Source organism: Pseudorasbora parva, chromosome 22 (genome assembly GCF_024679245.1).
Source record: "Pseudorasbora parva isolate DD20220531a chromosome 22, ASM2467924v1, whole genome shotgun sequence".
In the NCBI taxonomy this organism is placed as follows: domain Eukaryota; kingdom Metazoa; phylum Chordata; class Actinopteri; order Cypriniformes; family Gobionidae; genus Pseudorasbora; species Pseudorasbora parva.
Genome location: NC_090193.1, coordinates 23,835,539 through 23,860,957, shown reverse-complemented (window position 1 = coordinate 23,860,957; position 25,419 = coordinate 23,835,539). Strand labels below are relative to the sequence as shown.

Here is a 25,419-nt window from a genome sequence, read left to right as displayed (position 1 = left end):
GCGCACTTTGCCCAGAAAGGTCCCGCCTCTTACCATAACGGGGAGATGCAAGCGCTGAATGTGTGCTCTTCTCCACGTGGGAGAGCAACGAGACCACGCCCCCTATTTTGCGTGTTCTTGTGGGCGGAGGGTTAGTCAACAAACGGTTCTAGTGACGTCATTACATCCCTGCACTTCCTGCTGTAGTCCAAACTGGCCGTTCGCTGTAGGCTTTGAAAGGGAACTTCTGTTAAATAAAATATCTCGCTTGGCACTGAACTTTGAGCTTTATAATTTTACAGGTATTATTTATGCTCTAACAGCAACATTACACACTAATTAAAGTTTGAAAGATGGAATCGCGAAGAACGGGACCTTTAAGGGTGTTTATATTAGTCTTCACACGAGCCTTTTGCAAACACCGGGCGGTACTTCTGCCTATGTCTAGCGTGACCTTTCCAATGTGATTGCACAATCCGTGATGTTGCAGAGCAGCGCAAGATGCAATTGAGCAATTTAGGTTAAAAAGTATATACATTTTTATTTTAGAAAATGACAGATGGTTTTGCTAGATAAGACCCTATTCCTCAAGTGAGATTATGAAAAGCCTCTGAAGCCCTTTGAAACGGCATTGATTTGGACCTTCAACATTTTGGGGAAAAATACTGAAATGTTTTCCTCAAAAAACTTAATTTCTTTTCCACTGAATAAACATCTTGGATGGCATAGGGGAGAGTAAATTATCAGGAAATTTAAATTTGAAGTGAACTAATCGTTTTTATGGCAAAGAAACAAAATAAAAAAAATCCAGCAAATAGTTTTGTAAAAGCAATCTACACTTACATCAAACTTAGAGGTCTGCTAGAAATCTAGAACTGCTAGAGGACCTGAACCTGAACCCATGTTCTCACTCTCTTTTTCATTTCTCACTCACACTAGAAACAGATCCAAAGTATGAAAGTGAATTTAACAGTCCTTTCTGCACTCTCACAGCCTGTTGAAGGCATTCAGTCTAGACACGCTTGCAACATCCATGACATCATCGCCCTGAGCTGGAGAATTTGGACATAGCTGAATCTTCACACTTCTGTGTTCAACAAAAGTCACTGATTTCTGCTTGTCAGCAAAACATTAAACTTGCTACATCACTGTCGAGAAGCAGAAATTGTACGCCAAAAAAACAACAAAAGAAAAATCAATAAAAGAAAAAAGATAAATAAGCAACCGCCAGCCTCAAAGCACACATGGATCCATAAAGGATTGCACACTCCTTATAAACCTGATGATGCAATAGTGTTTAACATTTTACGAGTCCCAAATAGGCACATCTCACGGGTCCATCTGCAAATAAAACCAAACATGTCGAGGGAGACACGTTTGCAAGGAAAAAAGTTGGGATGGAGCTGTACATTTTGTCCATTCTGTTATGCAATCGTAATGCTGCCATTTTTATGGCCATTTTAAAAAATGTGCTGGGGACGCACAGCCAAGAAATGCAGGATGCATAATCTCCTTTTTATGATTTCTTCTTAGTGACGCGGAACGCCGGGTCTTCACAGGGTCTTAAACACCCCAATGCTCTGGCCAAGCGTTTACACGAATCAGCCAGTAGAGAGTCTCCGTTGCACTCCGGCCAGCTCATTACTGGGAACTTTTAGACAGGTAATGTTGTTCTGTCACACTAAACCTGCACATTACGACTGCACTAAGGTGTGACAGATTTGTGGCAGTGGGCTAACATGAGCTCAATATCATTGCCATATGAGAAGTCGATGTCCAAACATGGTCGGCGTAAACACATGGCTTCAAGATCATTCAATTTACGTCAACATAATTAAATGTTGCTAGACTGTGAAGAGGCAATGAGATCATGTTACAAGCCTTTCCGCTCTCAAAGTCTCCCCAAGAATTCCAGTTACCAAATTCCCAACCACTGCAACCTATTTTGTTTTTAGTCTGTGCGTTGGTTTCCTTCAAGATAAAAGCTGCCTTTCCACCATTGGCCCGAATGGTTCTAGGAACAGTATCGGTTCCTGTTGTGTTTCCACTTAAGCCTGGTACTGCACGGCATTCGTGCTGGTAGAATACGTGTAGTTACGTCGCCACTTAGGATTTGTCACTTATTGATAACAGGATTGGTTATCAGCCCCACAGTGGAAAATGAAACTATATCCGTAACGGCTGGCCCTGATCGGTACGGAATGGAACGATGAAGCAAAGAAAACGGTTTGGCCCGACAGTGGCTAAAGTCTGGCTGGTTGCATGCTTAGATGTGCTGTAAGGGTTTTCAGGAGGAGGTGAAGGTGAGAGAGGAAATGGCAGCAGCCGCCCCAGCACAATTATTCCTGTAAATAAGCAGCAGTAGGTGTCTGGAATGTGTCAGCACATGGGCTCAGACTGGACAACCAGAGCACGACCTCAACTACCGCACACACAGTGAGGGCCTGTCCTTACTATACTTTCTCTCAGTATGTTTCTCATAACCTGTGACTGTGTGCAAACAGGTTAGGGGTCCTGCATGGATCTATTTATTCCATCATGAATAACACTTACGGGAAGTCACTTTCAGCTTCCCCCCCCCCCCCCCCCCCCAGCTCTAACTAGTAAAAGTACCAGTACGATGAAGTTGTGGCTTTCATGACGTCTTTTAAAGAAGCTTGTATCCATGGAAATAGTCAAAACTTTCATGTGTCGTATGTCACAGTTTTAATGTAAATGTGAAATATTGGTTTGGGAACAGTAAGATTAAAAAAAGGAGTATGATTTGTTTGCCATGTATGTAATGTCAAAAGACAATGTCAACAAATATTTATTTTTCAAATAAATGCTGTTCTTCTGATCAAAGAATACTGAAAAGAAATATGCACCAAATCATCATATTAGATTTGATTTCTGAAAGATCGTGTGGCAGATGGGAAAAAAATCAACAAAGTCTCCATTGACTTTCTATTGCGGGAAGCGGCCTCCTTGTCATTTCTGCCGTATTACAAAAAAACTAACTATGTCTAAAAGCTGATATGTGACTAACCAACAACCCAGAAGTTTTTATAAGCTGTTGACCCAAAAAATGAATGTTTCAGGACACAAAAGTGGATAGAGGCAATTGAGACAGAGCGCAGCATGTTATATTACACTGAGACCTACACCCACTGGAGGGGAACGTAGTCAGCTACAGGAAATATAATATATAAAACTGACATATGGATATTTGACAAAATGTTTACTGCACACGTAACCATATTGAGTGTCAGGATCCCAAAACTGACCCATTCTTCCTGCTGAAGCTTCACGTCTTATTGCATGTATCCACTTTTGTCTCCTTAAATGCTATTTTTTTTTGGGTTGACAGCTTCTAAAAACTTAACTGTGTTTTTTAGCTTGTTTGCTGTACACCTCGTCACATATCAGCTTTTAGACATTGTTCTGTTTTTTGTTATAAGTAAGAAAAGAAAGTCAATGGAGAGCGTTGGATTGTTTGGTGTGGGCGTGGCCTTAATACGCTCAGTCTCTATACCACTCAGCCCTATTATACTTTAAATAAATTGACATCATACAAATCAAAAAGCCCATGTTTAATGTGAAAAGTAAGCTGAAAGACCATGTAACACTATCACCAATATATGCTTTGGAGGGCAGTAAGAAAGCTGGTGCTGACTGCCAAAAGCACAGTGCTATAATTCACCTGGCACTGTTGCCAAGGAAACATAACAACAATAGCAGCTACCTCCAAAAATATAAAATCTCAGATGTTAAATAAAGCAAGTATGGGCCATTTCACACACTTCTTAACCAACATCAGTTGACATTAGGAGACCCTCTTCTATTGTCCTGCCAAAGTGAATCTATGTCTGGGTTCTTACAGCAATATTTGTATACCCAAAAATGTTTTGTGCTGTACTGATTTTATGGATTGATTTAATACACTGAGCTGTAGATAAACATAAACACAGATGAGTGTGTGAATAGTCAGTGTGCTCATTATGTGTTTGCAGTTATTTCAGGTTATGGGTGGATATACTGTCCCAGAGGGGACTGGTGCTGGTGTGACTCAATGAAAGGACATATCCACAATCTACCCCTTAGTCAGACGACTTAGTCACATCCTAATGACTAGTACACACCCAGTCTACATCTACACACACCTCGGTACACGCATCTCTCCTTCATCTCCAGAACATTCATTGCTCAAGATTTTACGATCAGTCAGAGCCACGGCCCTGAAGTTCGTGTATTTGCACTAAAATATTGTGCCAAAGCTCTTATATAGGTCATTTTCTTCTTGTTTTTTTTTTTAAAGAAAAACTTAAGAATGTTTGTATCTTTTTCTTCCTTAAGATTGCTCTAGACAAAACTTAAAAATACTTTTTTTTTAAATTCAAGAATCTTTAAAAAAAATCATTGTAAACAACCTCTCAAAGTCAGGATAACCTCCAACTTGTCTTAAATTTCCAAAGTTAAGGATAAGTGAAGAAAGTGTACATGATTATTATGATTCTTACGGTGATCTGCAGGCAGTAAACAAAGGCGGCCACTGAAACAGCGAGTACAACATCAAATCCTGTCATTTTCTTTATAATAAAAAAAAACAAAGTTTTTAAGAAATTCTTACGATTTTTTTCAATAGTTGCGAACTTTACATTTTTTAACCCCTTTCTTCTACGGGATATTTTCTTGAATCTACCCCCTGATCCAGTTCCCCACACCATTTCCTGTCCTATAAAAACTGCAATAAAAAAACATTCACTGACAGCCCCGAGTTCAAGAGACCTCTGGCCAGTGTTATAAGTCCTAGTTTCCATAGTGCAACATATATACCAAGCACAAATGAACTGAGAAGGGCTGCTGGGTAATGTAGTCCACGCAAGTTTCATGCTTACATATTATGCTTTTGCCAGGAGTGCTGGTGAGGTCTGGTTGGGACAGGCTGTTGTTGTTGTTGCCATTCTCCACGTCTCCTGTCTTTTCCATGGGTGGAGTGTTTGAATTCGGTGCTGTCTGCTCACCGGTTTCATTCCCCTCTGAGGCCAAAAAACACAAACACGGAGGAGAGAGAAAGAAAATAAAAGTTACAAAGAGATTGCACAAAGCATTGCTTTGAAATCCATTTCTAAAGTCTTGATGCAGCAATAGTACAATGCTGGATGCTCAGTTTGTGTTTATATTTGCATCAGCTATTTTGCTAGATCATCAGTTGGTGTGCTGTGCTCACGTATCCGTGAAAGCGCATTCATGCGGTCAGCAGCATGTGTTTGTGTGTGCGTGCTTTATAAGTTAACGCTGGAGCCAAGTGGTCTTATTATGTGGCCTGGTAATTACACAGGACTGTCTGAGAAGGCTAGAGCAGCGTGACATCAAAGAGGGTTCAGGACTGGGTCTTAGCAAGGAGAAGCGCTGTGTTTAGCTGTGCTGAGTACAACTGAGCTCTGCTCCTTCCTGGCATCTGTCCCATACCTAGCCAAATTGAAGCCAGCTGGGCTTTACTGGCTGTCTGATAAACACACAACATCTCCCGTGGAACATCAGTCCACTGCTCTCTGCTTATTTCCTTTAGTGACTCTCTGCCTTTTATCTTGGCAGCCTCCAGTTTCTACCTTTTCTGTGTGATTGTTTTCCTTATCTTGTAATTTTGAGGACAAGATGATCACTTTATTATAGAAATGCAGGGTCAAGATGTCTCGACAAGATGACAGATTAGTCGATTAGTCATCCAATGCATGACTAATAGGCAGTTTGCATGGTAAAACCCTCCCGTAAAAAAAGAAAAAGAAATTCTAATTTAAAGCACTGCAGTTACATCATTCAAATGGACATCTTTGGACAAAGCATTGCAAACCTAAATCCAACTAAATAAGACCAATTTGTTGATTAAGTGTTCAGGCATCCCACACACGAGTCGATTTTAAAATATATTGTTTTGCAGGGTAGTTTTTAAAAATAAAATAAAAGTTCTCCAGTAAGAAAAGGCCAGAAAAAGAAATAAAAGAGATTTTGAGTGACGGAAATCTTGAACCTATCAGAACACAGATCTACCGGCTGACAACATCGTAACCAGATGGCCATATTTATTTTCTCTACTAAAACTATTTCACCTCCGAGCAGGCAAACCAAGAGGACTCATGAGGGCTTCCATCAACCAAAACTCCAACAATAGACAAACTGTCAGGGTCTGAACTCATGGCTCACAGAAGCATCAACCTTTTCTCCTCCTCAACCTCAATGACAAATAAAAGTGTTTGCAACACTTCGTGCTAGCAGCAGAAATATCCCCTGACACTTTGCCTGCTGAGGTCTGAATGCATCCTGTGGTGCTGTGCAGACCCCAAGGCCTTATATCCTGTGCTGTGTAGTAATAAAGGAGCTGGAATTGGTAAGTTCACATCTGGAAACAGCTGCTGACAGAGCAGAAAAAGTCACAATAACAGCAGCGAAAGTCACAAAAATTAACCTCTAACCACAGCAGAGAACTTGTCAGCCTAAAAAGAACTGAGAAAAACTAATTTTTAATACATATCTAATGATTTCTCTCAGAAGTGAATAAAATTTAACATCAGTATACATACTGTATAATCTATTTACAGGTGATCTTGTACAGAAGATACGTTAGGATATATATGATTTAAAAAAACATACAGCACACACAGCACTTGGCTAGCTGCGCGGATTCATGTTATTGGAGCGGAGTGTTTCAACTTTTCAAATGAATTCTTATGAAAGTTAAGCTTCCAAAGGCATGAACTGAAAACGCGGCAGACTGAACACGCATGTATGTTGCAGACGCGCTTACCTCAGCTCTCGTAATGAATGTAATCTGACTCCTGCTCTTGTTCGGCACACTCACACTTTATTGAACAGAAATGTTCAGTTTTTAATTGTAGTGCCTGTTTTCTTACTGAACTGATTTTATGAATATGTATGCAGTGGGAAAGTGATCCAGTAATCCAGCGGTGACTTTGGGAGTGGCCTTGTAGGGCAGCGAAGCAAGTGCATTCTGGGTGTTGTTGTCTTTCATTCCCATGAGACATTTTTTTGTCTTTTCTCAGTCTGGAAGGCACCAAATTCAAAAATAATTTAACATTTCTACTACATTAATGACCCAGTTTAAATACAAAGCTCAATGCTAAATCACTGATGTAACCCTTTAAGTGAATTATAGCTTGATTCTGTGATCATAATTAAAGTATTCCAGAAAGATGTTCAGTTTATTAGAGGAAGGCAATACAGAGAAAAATGAGAGAAAAAATGAGAGAGTAAAACCTGCAGGGTTCAGAGAGTTTATAAGCTGTTGTGGGTGAGTGTGAGAGCAGAGCAGGGACTGTGGACAGACAGGGATCACGTTTATGAACCATTTTAGCTTTAAAACACAGACCACTGAAGCCTGCCTCGGTAATGCTGCTGAACAGAGGTCTGCCTTTATACCTCTGTGGCACTGAAGCGTGCGTCAGCTCCTTCTGTTCTCCCATTGCTGTGGATCACTGAGCATTAGCAACTGGAACCCAGCCGTTATCAAAGGCAGAGCTTTAATTCCTCATCATAATCAAGCCGTACAGCAGGCAGGGGAGATTTACAGTGCAGGCATCATAGTTTCAGCTAAGCCTTACACATTATGTGGCTGAAGCAATGAGGAATTTCAAGAACCTGCTCTTAATGATCTCAGCAATTACGCCACGTTTGCAAAAGTCTTTCTAAGTCAGATCTCTGGGTTAACGATCTAGTGCTTTAGACACGCAAGTTGTTTTGAGCTGGCCAAGTACATTAAAAAAATTGCTAAATGTCTATGCATCTATGGTGTGTATAGGACATTACTTGTACACACAACGTGTGTGTACCCTAGAGGCAGAAAATGTGTGGAAATTTTACTTGACTTGTAAACAGGGCTCATACATTTCCCAGTAAACAACACAAGAACATAGGAATAAAAATATAGTATGTGAGTAATAGTCATAAAGACTTTATGGCATTAAAGGCATTGCGCTACATGTAATGTTTGCTGTTGTGGGGGGGAAAGGGCCCACCTAAATTTTATAGCACTTTTCCCACGACAACAGGAGGAATGAGGTGTCTGTGGTAAAGACTGCTTGGAAAATGTACATCAGCACCCTATTGATGCAATCTTAGCTAAGTTTCACAGCGATATTCTGTATAATATTGGCACATGATTTTTTTTTTGGATTGATAGTCCACTGATAAAAAATTTAAAATTCCGTCATTCATGTCAAACTGGTCTGTTTTGTCTAAGTCAGTGGGGGTCAAAAACAAATCTGAAACCCAATGACTTTATTTTGTTTTGTTTGCTGTTTCCCCCTCAAAATATCTTCCTTAGAAAGAAGTTATACAGGACTGGAACAACATTAGGTGTGTATATGATATGACTCATAAACTATCCCATTAAAAGTGTGTTGTTTCTTCACCAACATCATTAAACAGAATTGCAAAATAATGACGATTTCAAACAGAATATGGATGCTCAAACAAACACAAAATGTTACACTTTTTAGGGACATCAACTTATAAACAGTTTCCTCTGAATATTAAACTGGGACAGAATGATTTCACTATCCAAAAAAATGACACAATTCACCTGAATTGAGCAGAATGACCAATGTTTTGCGGGTGTGTATAACATCCGCCGGTTAATAGGCCAAGACACTCATACACGGCTGATTCTGAGTCACTCTCTCTGCCTCGAAGCTCTTCATTTCCCTCTGCGTCTCTCTTTTTCTCAATCTCTTTCTCTTCTTTCGGTGGTGTTGCCTTATTTACTCCTGAGGTCTGGGAGCGCACACTGAGACTTTCTATAATCTTCGAGCAGTCAGGTATGAGGCCTGGTATTAGAGCCTGAGCAGCCATGTGGCTTTACAGGGACACTTTGAAATACTCTCAACCCTCAAGCCCCAGCCTTTCTTTATTTTGTGGCAGAGTTGCTCTGTCCTCAGCAACCCCTACTAATGCTCTTTCAGAAGAAAGAGACAAAAGTGAAAGAGAGAGAGAGACTGACAAGAGACTTAGAGATATTTCACACCCCCATGCGTCTCAGTGGAATAGCTGAACTGAAGACTAGGCAAGAGACATGCTTGAATTAGAACTTTCTCCAACTCTGAGATCCAGAACTTCTCCTTTGACTTGACGAGACCTCCCCTAACAGTGATGACTGTAAATTCAGTTTTTAATAGAATACTATACTTTTTAATACAAGAGATTACACCATTTGAAAAGTACTTTCTCTTGTGTGCCAGTGAAAATAACATCCCTTTCATTCTAGAGATAATTTGCATTTGAGGTGAAGTGTAAAACTCGCAACTTCACTATTCAGTGTATGCCTGGAGAAAAATATATTGGCGTAACGTGACAAAGAAAACTGTTAAATATCAGGCAATCTCAGAGGCGGGCCTGAAGGAGCAGTGCACCGGCCACTTGTGTTGGGAGTTAATTACTTGTCATTACCCTGACTAATTAAAACCATCACTCTTTAAAATCCACGAGGGTGATATTATGCTAGCACAGGGCGAGGATGGGAAAAACAAGGGGGAGAGGTAAAAGAAAAAAGAACAGATGAAATGAAAGGCATAAAAATGAGGTCGATTTTATGCAGCTGTAGGCTAATATTATCATCGGCTTCAGGTTTGGCAGACAGGGTCTGCTGTAGCTCTGCAGGCATCTGGAACAATGTGCTGGCCACAGGGCACAGAGAACAGAGGGATACAGATTTGGGAATTGGAGGGCTACAGAATCAAACTACGCTGCAGGCTGCGTTCCTTAAATTCCCAACTGGTGTACTCTGAGATCACTTTGAGAAAAGAAGGTGCTAAACACCAGATTTAATCTTAAAATGCAAATATAGAAAGCAAAAACAAGTCATCAAGGACAGATTCCTAATGTGTTGTGTCATGTCTGCATAATAATTGCGACTGCTATCTCTAAAATCATTATGCAACATGTGAAATGTAACAGTACATGCTGGGAGCTATCATATGTTATGTGTGTTAAAGTGGAATTTGTGCTTTCATAAGACCTATTTGCAAGTATCAACAATTGTTAGCAGAAGTTTTTCATTTTATTGAGTAGGTGTGTAGTATGTAGTCAGAGATGTCTGTATACAGGGCACAAGACTGTAAATAAACAGACACATTTTACAAAAACTTTTCTTGCCAGGATCATAAAATTGTTAGAGGTTGCAATGATGCAAATTCAAAATATTGCTGTAGCATTTTTGTAGTATTTATTTTAGGAAGAATGTTCAATATTATATTAATAATTTTTAGTAATCATTTTATTTTAGTATAATTATAATTATTTTGTATAATTATATTATTATTAATGAAAACTTAAACTACTTAAAGTCAGTGTTTACATAATATGTTTGTGTGTACTGTGTATAATTATTATGTATATATAAATACACATATTTAAGAAACATGTTTTATATATATATATATATATATATATATATATATATATATATATATATATATATATATATATACACATATATACACACACACACACACACACACAGTATATACATGCAAAGTTTTCTTAAATATATACACATATAGTATACAGAAAATACACATGCAAATATTTCTTAAATATATACATGAAGGAGTGTGTATTGATATACATACATAATAATTCTACACAGTGCACACATATATTATGTAAACACAAGCTTTTATCTTGGATGCAATTAATCAATTGCCCAGCACTACTTATAATATTGTTGGTTTATAAATGTACAAATGTGGGACAAGACATAACGTATATATAATATGAAATAATAGTACAACTACTGTTATTGTTTTTTGTCTCTATTTTTGTGGTTTTACAGTAATCAGGTCGTGGTGCCTGGAGCCCTGGGATGACTAGATCAGCACCCATTGGACCCTCAACATTATATTATTTTGCTGTTCAACTATTTGTAAAAGTGTGTACCAATTATGTTACAGTATATTTAAATCCATATGGTTGGTCTTCACCAGGCCTTTGAATCAATGACCCTCAGCCATAAGTATGCTGCTCCCAGAAACAAAAACTCAATTGACTGTTGCATATTTACTCACATTCATCTGTACCTTACTCAACGCACTGCAATTGTACTGAGTGCTACAGGAAACAGGTGGTGCCACTTAGTGGAGCATCTCAGATGGATTAAAGCAGAGCACCTCGTTTAAAGCCCACATTCATGCTCCCCTTGTTACAAATTTGTGAGCCCATCATGACTTTGACACATTTTTTATAGCAATGACCCCTCAGGGATGTAATTAGGGAAGCAAAAAGAAAATAATTAAGCAAATGTCTGTGGCTGATCCTCTGAAGAGACATGCTGATAACTACGGTAACGTCTTCACTAAGCTTGGCTCTGAAACAATAGAGTCTAATCTGGGCTTGTACACTGGCCAAGAGTAAAAACACACGCTTGGGGGAAAAAGCTTCAAAGAACTGTTTTGGAATTTATCCAAATTCACAGATTATTTAGCAAGTACAATAGAGGTGGGGGGGGGGGGGGGGGGGGGGAGACACACTGTAAGCTCATTAAAAAAGAAAATGTCTGGTATTTAACAGGCTTTAGGGAGGATTTAACAGCAATATATCTTGTGCTTGAAAGTTTTTGTGAGGAGATAGAGCAGTGTGAAGAAAGTGGGGGGTCTGCATCTCTGATTCAGGGCTTGGCATCTCTGTGCGTGACATTCCATGTCTCCTGCTTCTCTTTAACATAAAAACATTCACTTTTGCACAGTCACGCACCTCTGCTGGCTCCAAAGAAGCAACAGGAAGTTTCAGACACACTGGTGAGAGGCCAACAGTTGCCTCATAGGTCAGCATTGATCTGCGCTCGCTCTCTTTCTCTTGCTCTCTCATTTGAACCCTCTCAGTCAAAAAATCCAAATGTTCTTGAGAAATGCTTTCTAATTTGCCATTTTAACAGCAAGATTTATAACTGAAGTGAAAGCTGCAGGAATCCCCCTCACACACACATGAGAATCACGACAGCAACTTAAATCAGGCCAGGTATCAAAGACAAACCCCACAACGCTCCAACATGATGAAATCTCAATCTTTCTCACACAAAGGAGACCGGCGAGTGACATCTGCCCCAGACATGTCAGGAGAAGCCAAAATATACATCTTGAAAGGCCTGCTGAACATTTGCAAATAATTATGTACCGTGAATATCAAGCCATTTGAACAAGACTGCTCAAGTGTGTCAGAATATAGACTATATTTGTCATGAGTGGACCATAGATTACTGCTGTCACTTGGCAATATCATTTACACAAGAGTTTTAATGGACTGTTTCAGAAAAAATGAATCATATAAAAATGTATAAAAGCCATTCTTTTTGAAGATACCCATGGGGTTGTGAACTTGTTTTCAGGGGGTTGTGAACTTGTCAGGATCGAATCATAATAAACAAGGAGAAGCACCACATATAGTTAAAAAAGTATATGTTGACAAATTTTTACTACATAAACCTTACTTGCAACTTTCATTACAATTAAACTTTTTTTCTTAAGAATTTTCTTAAGAAATGAAGAGCACTCTCTTAAAGTGATAGTTCACCCAAAAATCAGTTACTCATCCTCATGTTGTTCCAGTTCTGTAAGACTTCCATTCATCTTCTAAACACAAATGGAAATATTTTAAAGGGATCCCCTGGTGTTGAGACTTGTATGGCTTAATATAACATAAATGATGTCTCTTACTGAATTATGTAGTAGAAAACCCATGAAAGATCTACGTTATTTTAAAAATCGATTTTATATTTGGACCATGGGCGGCGCCATTTTGTTTGCGTTCTAGGTTGATGACGTAGAGTGGTTGAACTCCTCAATCAGCTGGCATTACCCGTAGCTATTTTTACCACAACGCAACTCGAAAATTGTTTCAGAGTTAAACAAAACCAATGAATTCCTTTGTAATTATACTTAAAACACACTCAAACATACATGTGCACACAAACTCACCTACACAAGTCACAAACAGATCGGCGGGCGCGCACACGACAGGCTCTGTCTCAATCGAGATGTTGGGCTGCTCAGTCTCCACGACAGGGGCTGAATCTGAAATCGACCCTATACCCTTAAATAGGGCATTATTTGAAGGGACGGACATTTGTAGTGTTGTCCGACACCATAGTGCATGTTCGAGTGCAGTCATTCAGTCTCACGTTCCACCGCAATAACGAGTAAAGCCGATTTACAAACAGCTGTCCGACTTCACGCACTCAAACATACATGTGCACACAAACTCTCTCTCTCACACAGACTCTCACACACACCCCAACAGATCGGCGCGAACACACACACACACACACACACACACACACACACACACACACACACACACACACACACACACACACACACAACAGATCGGCGCGAACACACACACACCCCAACAGATCGGCGCGAACACACACACACACGAACGCACTGCGCGCGCATACATAACCCTCAATCTATTCCCTGTGTTGATATCCTGTTCAACACATCCTGTTCCCTAGATAGACTGTTGATAGTAGATTAACTATAATGCCTAATGTGACCAGCAGAGGGAAATATCTAGGTAGGACGATGGGATAAAGTAACGTGAGGAAGAGAGGCAGGATGTTTTGGTGATGATGCATGCGATTGAGACAGAGCAGTCAGGTGTGTGTGTGCGCGCCCGCCGATCTGTTTGTGACTTGTGTAGGTGAGTTTGTGTGCACATGTATGTTTGAGTGTGTTTTAAGTACAATTACAAAGCAATTCATTTGTTTTGTTTAACTCTGAAACAATTTTCGAGTTGCGTTGTGGTAAAAATAGCAACGGGTAACGCCAGCTGATTGAGGAGTTCAACCACTCTACGTCATCAACCTAGAACGCAAACAAAATGGCGCCGCCCATGGTCCAAATATAAAATCGATTTTTTAAATAACGTAGATCTTTCATGGGTTTTCTACCACATAATTCAGTAAGAGACATCATTTATGTTATATTAAGCCATACAAGTCTCAACACCATGGGATCCCTTTAAATAAGTGCTTTGCGTCCCTCCATTGACAGTCCACACAAATACCACTTTGAAACGTCAAAAAGTTCATAAAGAGATTGTAAAACTATTCCATATGAACTGAGAAGTTTAGTCCAATTTTTTTTTGTCCAAAAAGAGAAATGATCGTTTTTTATGATGAACAGATTGAATTTAAGTTTTTATTCGCATATTAAAATGAATCTACTCACACATCAGTTATGGTAAACTGAAGCTCATGCGTGTTCATTAGATGTGTGAGAATCAATGAGGTTTGTTCTTGCACGTCAAGCAAGTACGGTTGAGCTTCTGTTCATGTTTGCATATCAATGTTTAAATGTGAATAAAAGCCTAAATTCAATCTGTTCATCATATGAAGCGATCTAGTCACTTCAGAAAATGGACTAAACTGCTCAATTCTTATGGATTACTTTTACAATCTCTTTATGAACTTTTTGATATGACAAAGTGGTAGTTGCGTAGCTGTCAATGGAAGTTTCATGTGTTCATTTTTTTTTTTTCTTTTAAAGATGAACGAAAGTCTTACAGGTTTGGAATGGGGTTGCACGACTTTAGACTTTTTAAAGTCTGCATTTATATGATGAAAGTCAAGTTGATGTCAACTACTCGCTGATGACATCATTATTGAACAAATAAGCCTGAACGTTAAGCTGATACTCAAACTAAGAAATATATGCAAAAACTTTTCAATTTCTTAGCTATTTTATTTATAAACCACAGAACACTGTTGTAAAATGCATTTCCGTGCTGAATGATTCTGTGCGTTCAGTCTACATGTGGTATGTGTGTGCATGACAATGCAGCAGTGTATTCATTTAGAACGCCAATTAACTTATGTGCAAAATAATAATCAATTTAGAGCATCCAAATGGTATAATCAGATGCATCTTGTGGAGTGCCCTCTGAGTAGGCATTTATTTGTCATTTTAACATAAACCAAGCGTAAAAGTTGACTTCAAAGATTTCTCATCCTGTTGTGCCAATAAAAAACATACTAATGTAACATGCTAATAAAACTTAACCTATTTTAGAAATAATTGATCAATTCAGTAATTCTTTGCTGGAATGAACCATGGCTTTTTTTTAGAAAGTTGATTATTAAAATACAGGTTAAGTACAGAATTAGGATGCTTGAGGATGCAAAATATCTTTAAGTAAAGAAAAAAAATCCCACCCCCGCCACATAACTGCTTTCTGTATCGTTGACCACAGTTTTGAGAAACATACTCCAAAATGATCTTATCAAACCACAATGCATAGATAGCATAGAAATATGTTGCCCTCTTTGCAGTCTCCCACATCTATGTAGTTCTCTTATATTTGCAGTGCACTTTACATAAAAACAGTTACAGGATTCATAAATCTTAAAACAAACAGAGCTCTCTGTCATCGCTGTCAAATCATAACTCAATTCAAGCAAAAGCAGAGATGTTGGAAGTTCGTCAAGTTTCAAATTACACAAAAAAGGCCTTTAGATTTAATTCTTTGCTGAACCGAACGAAAAAAAGATCAAGATTTTTGAAATAGCAAATCCTTCTGTGTATCTCGCGAAAACAGCTTTAGTCATGCACTCTGGAGAGCAGGGAGTTAGTGTAGATGGTTCATCTCCCACAGTGAGTCAGGCCTGCACACAGAACTATGCCACTAAAGCTGAAGAACGCCAGTCAATGCAGGCAGTGTTCAGCCTCGGACGGGCGCCATATCCGTAACCAGGCGGCCTTATGCAAGCTTGTGTTTGCAAAGAGTTTTTTTTTGCTGATTCTGTTGGGCTTAACTGTAAAAATTATATTTATCACAATATCATCATTATTTAAAATGTAAACGTTTCAATTTAGACAAATGCAAACACCAGGGGTCTGTTCTTTGTACTTCACTAGCTCAGTTAGCTGGATTTGATTGTTGGCTATTTCGCATGATTTCGGACTGTTTGGTTCTTTGACGCTCATCCTGGACTTGTGGTCATAGCACCAGGTCCGTAAGCTTAAACCTGCTCACGAGCAGCTTATTTCATGTAAACAGGATTAGATCTTTTTAAGTGGTGTTGATACCTCGCTGATCACTGATACTTTATTACAAGATTTCCTTACTGAACCAGGGGCAATAATCATTTTAAATAATAACAATAATAATATAAAAATGTATTTGAATGTAATAATATATAGGCTAATGTTGTGTATAATACTACAAACAGCCACTTGTTTGAGAGATTTATTTTTGATAGAATAATTACTTTATAATTTTATTGGAGGTTTACACACATGCTGTAGTTAATCTGAGCCGTGTATTCATTTGAGCAGTGACATATTATGGGATGGCTTGATGCAGCGCAGTAGATACGGAGAACTTGATCTTGACCCTTAAGAAAATGTAATTAATACTTTCACGTAACAAATCTGCTTTAAATTGAGTTAAAAATTAAATAAATTGCTAATTAGAAAATAAAATCTGAATGAAAATAAAAATTTAAAGGGTTTGCAAATACTATAAAATCATGAGTATAAATAATTTGTAATCATTTTTACCAAAAACAATGCACTTTTTATTGATGTATTGGTTATTTGGCTGTTTCCTTATAAAGGTACAAAAATTATTGGTCAGGTAGCTTTTGTCTTGCCGCCATTATATCTTTTATAATAGAATTATATCTTGCCGCCAGCTAATCGCTGCATTGCTAATCGTGGTTTCGAGTATTGATGCATCTCCAACATAGAAACTTAGACAATTTGATCCAGATATTTTAATCCAATGCACAATTTTTTTTGAAGGACCAAATTAGCCAGAGATCAGCTATCACGATTAGAAGATCTAGGATCATCTCAGAGGTATTAAGCGAGGTACAAAGAACGACCCCAGGATGAACGACTTAAGCTAATGTCTAAACGCAGCGAGTAGATGAGAATTCCTTGCAATCTAAATAAGTGTGCTTCATGTTGAGGCACAAACCTCAAATGTCTAGGAACAATTCTGAGCTCAATATAATTAACGGTTATTGGGCAGGTGGCATAGATGCCTGTTAGCCTAATTTTACCATGGTGTATTGGCTGTGGCAGTAACACAGGAATCAACACGCTCGCTGGTTTTTGCAGCACTTTTATGCAAAAGGAAGACTGGGCCAGGACTTGCCCTCTCCCACAGTAAATACAAGGCCTCCGCCTGCAGATCTGATTCCTCCGGAGGGGACTGTGGCAGTTTGCAGAGGTGGTGCACTCAAAGCCACTTGTTGTTCGCACATGTTCACCGGCCCCCACACCAAAAACGGACATGTTTGGTTGTACACACGCACGCACACACAGGACACGCATATTCTGCAGTGCCCTCTGTGTAGAGCACCATAACTAATCTGGAACTTTGACCCCTCACTAATGGGACAGTCTGAAAGATCTGAAAAGCATTTCCAAGTGCCTGATTCCTCTGGAATTCAGAGACCCTCCAAGCCCAACTGACAAACCACAGCTCGCTGAACCCCATTCACTGCAATGCTTGAATCCAAAGCTAAGCAAAGTTCATTGCCTTCAAACCACAGAAGGTTTCACTAGCACTGTGAACTCTATTTGCAGACTTCCACTAGCCAAGCATTAAAACAATAGTGTCTTCTCTTATTATCTCTTTATTCTCTTATTATAAGTGGAACATTTGAATTATTTTAAATGATTTTTGTTGATACTCTTTAGTATATTCTTAATATATACATAAAGGTTTGGGGTCAGATTTTTTCTTTTATTCAGCAAGGCTGCATTAAGTTGATCAAAAGTGACAGTACAACATTTATAATGTTACAAAAGATTTAGATTTCAAGTGAATGCTTTTCTTTTAAACTTTCTATTCACCCAAGAATCCTGAAAAAATAAATCAGTTTCCACAAAAATAGTAAAGTTTTAAAGTTAAAAGGGTAGTTTTCAACAATATAATTTAAGCATTTAAAATCAGCATATTAGAATGAGTTCGTGTGACATTAAAGACTGAAATAATGGCTGCTGAAGAATTAGATTCAGTTTTGCAATCACAGAAAGTAACTTATTAAATATATTATTAAATTAAATTATGTTAAAATTAATTGTAATATTCACAATATTATGTTTTTTTACAGTATTTTCGATAAATGCAAGCAAACAAACCAATCAAAGACTTATTCACCTGGCACTATTGGCAGGTTTAACACAATGACGGATAGAGGAGCGATGGATCATTGCCCGTTGATCACGCCTCTTGTGGTCTGATTGGTTGAAGGACTATCCAATTGCGTAGAGTCTTTTTAATTATGCCCGTTGATCACGCCTCTTGTGGTCTGATTAGTTGAAGGACTATCCAATTGCGTACAGTCTTTTTAATTATGCTCGTTGATCACGCCTCTTGTGGTCTGATTGATTGAAAGTCTATCCAGTTGCATATGGAAGGTACATCTCAATCAGCTCCCTAGTTCAGTAGTCAATGCACTGATCAGGGAGTCAGCCCATTGACTTATGTCCTGATCAGTGCCCTGACTACTGAACTAAGGAGCTGATTGAGACGCACAGTCATTTGAATTATGCTCATTGATCACAGCTCTTGTGGTCTGATTGGTTGAAGGACTATCCAACTGCGTATAGAGTCATTTGAATTATTCTCGTTTATCACACCTCTTGTACAGTAGAAGATACAGAGCAGACTCCCCAGACCAATGTTCAAATTTAAAAGACTGAGCTTGGTCTGGTGATAGCCAGACAAGCCTAAAGAGGTTTCTCACTAGGTTTTAGAAAAGCTATTGTATTATGTATCTTTTCTTTAAAAAAATAACTATATTTTCTGTTTTAGAAATCTATAATCATCCTGAGTTTTTAATCATTGCACAATGAATTATATAACCAGCATTTCTGTTGCTTTGCCATTTTTTTTACAAAGCAATGCATTCTGGGATTGTCATCTCCATGAATAAGATGCTGCCTAGTAATTATGTTTAAAAAAGTATCTTCAGGCAGTATAATTAAGTTACCTACATTTCGAAACAGTCAGAAGCGTACCTATGATGCCCTAAACTACTGCCTAGCTCACTCTCTTTTTGTGATCAAATGGCAAAAATCCACTTATTAAAGTCAACAAGAATGAAATGGCTTCTCAAACAGGTTGTGCCACCTTCGCACCAAAAATCATCAGAAAAGAGAAGTTGTTGCAAGATGAAGGGGAAGTTATTTTGATTAAAGATTAAAAGGTCATATTATTTTTATTCAACAATGTTGTGCACAGATAAATCATTTATAATAAATACTGCAATATTACATACAAAAATAATTGTGATTTTGATTTCAGAGACTATACAAATTATATTCAAGGTACATCCAGAGACCTGCTGGCTGTGTCTTTTGTACCTGGGCATGGGTCGATGAGAGTTTCCAGGGACCGGCTGTCTGGTTGGGCTCCATCTGAATGTTCGGGTGGGTTGGCACTGTGGCTGTGGTCCTCCTTGGACATCTGTTCTGGAGCCAGGTGCCAGGCGACTAGAAATTACCCTGCAAAAGAACCACACCGATGAAAAACAGGCTCAAGCCTGCGAACATACAGCTGTCCTTGTTCCCACTATCACTTTTCCCTCCTATTGTTTGGCTCATGTCAGTGGGCCAAAGTACTTAAAAACACCAGCGGCTTGGGAAATAATGCTTGGCAGAAGAAGAAGAAACTAAAATGGCACAATGAAACAGAGAAACATGGCCAGAAATGATACCAAAAAACCTGAATGTCCAAGAAATAAACAACCTATTTTGACCATGGCATTCCTGTGGTGAACATGCCATTTCAATTAAATGGCATGTGTTGAATTAATGATTAACTTCTTAAAATAAAGCTATGTAGTCCACTTCAAGATATGATAACGTTACTTCATAATAATAAATAATAATAAACATAACTTCATAAAAACTCCAGTAGTCCGAATAATCAACAATCTTGTATGAATCACGAACAGCACACAGAACAGCAGGACTCTGTTGGTTTTCATGCTGTGGTTTGTCTGTGACGAGTCTCTGCACGCTCCTGCTAAAACTCACTCAAACCTGTTGAACGTGTCCACAGTTCAATTTATAGACAAACCTGGGGCATATATAAAACAAAACAGTCTAAAAGTCTTACCTGCAATGGTCACTCGGTACCAGTGTTGTTTCAGTGATGCATCTTTTAGTGCTCGCGCAAAACAAACTTTCAAGTGTCCCGTTTCGCGGGGGAAAGTCTTTTCTTTCTCTTCATGTATCTCTCGCTCTCTCCAAGTTTTTGAGTTGCTTTATTATTTACATTAATGTTGACACTCGTTATTCCGTTATTGTTAATTTCGACAGTTATCTCCAGTGTTGAATAAACGAGTTATCTTCGTCTTCAAACTCTCCCAGAGTCAAACAACTTGACAGAAAACATCGTAAAGTGAAGTCTTATTTTTCACTGTACTAAAGGAAGACACGAAACAAACAGCTATGAAAGTGGTTTCCCCCTCTCATATCCTCCTAAATTCCAGTAATGATGAAAGTTGTTGAGGTCGCTCTTCAGTTGTTTTCACTGCGCGCACTGTCGCTCAGGACTCTCTGCAACAGCAGCGCGCACTCGCACTCAGCTCTTGAGTTCGACAGGAAATGACATTGAAGGCTGATTACTCCCTGCAGGCGAGATGCCTGTACACTACAATTACACTCTCCAGGACCACAAAATAATAGACAAAACAAGTCTATAATAAATATAATATAATATAATATAATATAATATAATATAATATAATATAATATAATATAATATAATATAATATAATATAATATAATAAATATAATATAATTAATATAATATATAATATAATTAATATTATTATTAATATGATATAATTTAAATGCTAATTAATATATTATTTTTAATGTTAACTGTATACAATACAATACAATACAATATATATATATATATATATATACATATATATATATATATACATATATATATATATATATATATACATATATACATATATACATATATATATATATATATATATATATATATATATATACATATATATATATATATATATACATATATACATATATACATATATATATATATATATATATATATATATATACATATATACATATATACATATATACACATATATACATATATATATATATATATATATATATATATATATATATATATATATATATATATATATATATATATATATATATATATATAAACCGCATATAAAGTGTGGCAAAAAAACGCTGCACAACGAGAAGAGGTGACCGGACCCTAAGGAAGATTGTGGAGAAGGACCGACTCCAGACCTTGGGGGACCTGCGGAAGCAGTGGACTGAGTCTGGAGTAGAAACATCCAGAGCCACCGTGCACAGGCGTGTGCAGGAAATGGGCTACAGATGCCGCATTCCCCAGGTCAAGCCACTTTTGAGCTACACTGGACTGTTGCTCAGTGGTCCAAAGTACTTTTTTCGGATGAAAGCAAATTTTGCATGTCATTTGGAAATCAAGGTGCCAGAGTCTGGAGGAAGACTGGGGAGAAGGAAATGCCCAAATGCCTGAAGTCCAGTGTCAAGTACCCACAGTCAGTGATGGTCTGGGGTGCCATGTCAGCTGCTGGTGTTGGTCCACTGTGTTTTATCAAGGGCAGGGTCAATGCAGCTAGCTATCAGGAGATTTTAGAGCACTTCATGCTTCCATCTGCTGAAAAGCTTTATGGAGATGAAGATTTCGTTTTTCAGCACGACCTGGCACCTGCTCACAGTGCCAAAACCACTGGGAAATGGTTTACTGACCATGGTATTACTGTGCTCAATTGGCCTACCTACTCTCTTGACCTGAACCCCATAGAGAATCTGTGGGATATTGTGAAGAGAAAGTTGAGAGACGCAAGACCCAACACTCTGGATGAGCTTAAGGCCACTATCGAAGCATCCTGGGCCTCCATAACACCTCAGCAGTGCCACAGGCTGATCGCCTCCATGCCACGCCGCATTGAAGCAGTTATTTCTGCAAAACGATTCCCGAGCAAATATTGAGTGCATAACTGAACATAATTATTTGAAGGCTGACTTTTTTTGTATTAAAAACACTTTTCTGTTATTAATCGGATGAAATATGCTAATTGTGGATAGGAATTTTGGGTTTTCATGAGCTGTATGCCAAAATCATCAGAATTAAAACAATAAAAGACCTGAAATATTTCAGTTGGTGTGCAATGAATCTAAAATATAGGAAAGTTTAATTTTGATCATATATATAGTGCCTTGCGAAAGTATTCTGCCCCCTTGAACTTTGCAACCTTTTGCCACATTTCAGGCTTCAAACATAAAGATATAAAACTGTAATTTTTTGTGAAGAAACAACAACAAGTGGGACACAATCATGAAGTGGAACGAAATTAATTGGATATTTCAAACTTTTTTAACAAATCAAAAACGGAAAAATTGGGCGTGCAAAATTATTCGGCCCCCTTAAGTCAATACTTTGTAGCGCCACCTTTTGCTGCGATTACAGTTGTAAGTTGCTTGGGGTATGTCTCTATCAGTTTTGCACATCGAGAGACTGAAATTTTTGCCCATTCCTCCTTGCAGAACAGCTCGAACTCAGTGAGGTTGCATGGAGAGCGTTTGTGAACAGCAGTTTTCAGTTCTTTCCACAGATTCTCGATTGGATTCAGGTCTGGACTTTGACTTGGCCATTCTGACACCTGGATATGTTTATTTTTGAACCATTCCATTGTAGATTTTGCTTTATGTTTTGGATCATTGTCTTGTTGGAAGACAAATCTCCGTCCCAGTCTCAGGTCTTTTGCAGACTCCATTAGGTTTTCTTCCAGAATGGTCCTGTATTTGGCGCCATCCATCTTCCCATCAATTTTAACCATCTTCCCTGTCCCTGCTGAAGAAAAGCAGGCCCAAACCATGATGCTGCCACCACCATGTTTGACAGTGGGGATATTGTGTTCAGGTTGATGAGCTGTGTTGCTTTTACGCCAAACATAACGCTTAACATAACGGTTTCATCTGACCAGAGCACCTTCTTCCACATGTTTGGTGTGTCTCCCAGGTGGCTTGTGGCAATTTTTAAACGACATTTTTTATGGATTTCTTTAAGAAATGTCTTTCTTCTTGCCACTCTTCCATAAAGGCCAGATTTGTGCAGTATACGACTGATTGTTGTCCTATGGACAGAGTCTCCCACCTCAGCTGTAGATCTCTGCAGTTCATCCAGAGTGATCATGGGCCTCTTGGCTGCATCTCTGATCAGTCTTCTCCTTGTAAGAGCTGAAAGTTTAGAGGGACGGCCAGGTCTTGGTAGATTTGCAGTGGTCTGATACTCCTTCCATTTCAATATTATCGCTTGCACAGTGCTCTTTGGGATGTTTAAAGCTTCCAAATCCAAATCCGGCTTTAAACTTCTTTATTTTATAATTTTTTTCTTTCCTTTCCTTATATTTACTTTATTTTTAATATATTTGTTTGTTGTACATGTACGCATTTGGCAGACACTTTTTATCCAACGCGACTTACATTGCATTTTAAGGAACTGTATTTTATTTTATTTTATTTTAATTTTTGTCAGTTCTTGCTTTCCCTGGGAATCGAACCCATGACCTTGGCGTGGCTCTACTGTTTGAGCTACAGGAAAGCCAAGAGCCAAGATTTTATAGTCAAGCGAGAGAGAGATTTTTTTTTTTTTTAAAGAGAAATTATATTTAAGATTTAATATGTAAATCATATGAAAGATGTATGTTTAAATGAAAGAAAATAATGGTACATAATAATGTAAAATAAAGGTAAAAATAATGTTTTAAAGGTCAACATAGTCAATTGCCTGCAGCCTGCGGGCACACTGAATGTGCTTTTAAACATTTTTTTGTTGTTGAGCGGAACAGATAAAAATCATGTGTACAACTTTTAAATCAGTTTTAGACCCGTGCCATCTGCGCCAGTGGAGGTTTTGTTGGGTTTTTTTTTTTTTTTTTGCACAGGGGGCAGGAATGATTCTACGCATTCCAATTTATATTCATTTATGTCAGTGTCAGGCCTGAATTCCATGTTTATGGTTCCATAATCTCTCGCTCTCTCTTTTAGCGGTTTCCTGCAAATGCTTTGCACATGTAAAAAGGAACGCTACACTTTGATACACTCCCATTGGATCCGACGTCGATCAACAGCAGCATTCTGCAGACTTGAGCTCTGTGTATGTCATACAAACTGATATCTTTCAAGTATTCATACTCTTGTGTAATCAACGTGCCATCCTAAATGAACCCGTCTCTTGTGTGATACACAGAAATTTCGAATATTCTGATCTACTATAATTTCAGACCTGTAAGTTTGCCAGAATAATAATCATACACTGTGAGTTAATAGGCCAGAGGAGAACTGGTCCCCCGACTGAGTCTGGTTTCTCCCAAGGTTTATTTTTCTCCATCATGCCCTGATGGAGTTTTAGTTCCTTGCTACTGTCGCCTTTGGCTTGGCTTGCTCAGTTGGGGACACTTAAATTATGATCCAAGTTATTCAACTAAATATACAAATAAAATGAATGAATTAGGTCTTATTTAATTCTATAAACTATAATACTGATCTGCCAACATTGTCGCTATGTGATAAATTAAAATAAGCTGATAACATCACTGTTTTCTCCAGAACAACTGTACAGCCAAATCAAATTTAGCTGTGAAGCTGCTTTGAAACAATTGTCATTGTAAAAGCGCTATATAAATCAAGTTGATTGATTGATTGATGATGAAATCAAATGAACATGTTGATGACTGTGTAAGGTGTAATGTCCACACCCTCACCCACTGCTAAAATCAAAATGACACTCATTGCAAATAACACAGCACTCCTAAGACAGCGTCAGACACTCATTAGCCTCTGCCAATGTTTGTTGACCGGTCAATGATATTCAACCCTTTAAGGTTTTTGCCTTGGTAATTAACCTGACATTTACCAGGTGCCATTCTGCTTAGTTTCTTCTCTCTATGGCCTAAGATTGCTGTGGTTCTGATGGCCTTAATCTACTGCATGGCTCCATGGAGACATGAGATTTTATGCTTTGCCTGCTTAAATGTGGCTCAGATTGGGTAGAACAGTGCTTGGCCAAGCATCAGCTGTTAAAGGGATAGTTCAGCCAAAAATGTAATTTCTCTGGTTATTTACGCTTTGAAAAATGTTCATACAGTGAAAGTCAATGGGGTTCAGTGTTGTTTTGGACCCCATTGACTTTGATTATATGGAAAGAACTGTTGAAACATTCAGTGTTCAGCAAAAGAAAGAAAGTCTATGGCATGAGGGTGATTAAATGATGACAGAATTTTCTTTTTTTCTTCTTTTTTTGGGGGGTGAACTACTCATTTAAAGGGTTGGTTCAACAAAAAATAAAAATGATGTCATTAATTACTCCACCTAATGTTGT

At 38.2% G+C, this 25,419-nt stretch overlaps 1 protein-coding gene across 1 annotated transcript in view; it reads right to left on the bottom strand.

Moving 5' to 3' along the window:
- mdfi (MyoD family inhibitor) overlaps positions 1–20,583 on the bottom strand; it is a 31,097-nt gene extending 10,514 nt beyond the window's left edge. The window contains exons 1-3 of the mRNA XM_067431092.1: positions 20,107–20,583; positions 19,350–19,490; positions 4,857–4,997 (exon numbers count right to left, since the gene is read on the bottom strand). Coding sequence (XP_067287193.1) covers positions 4,857–4,997; positions 19,350–19,452 — 244 coding nt within the window. The 5' untranslated portion in view covers positions 19,453–19,490; positions 20,107–20,583. The remainder of the gene's footprint in view (positions 1–4,856; positions 4,998–19,349; positions 19,491–20,106) is intronic.
- Between the last annotated feature and the right edge of the window lie 4,836 nt (positions 20,584–25,419).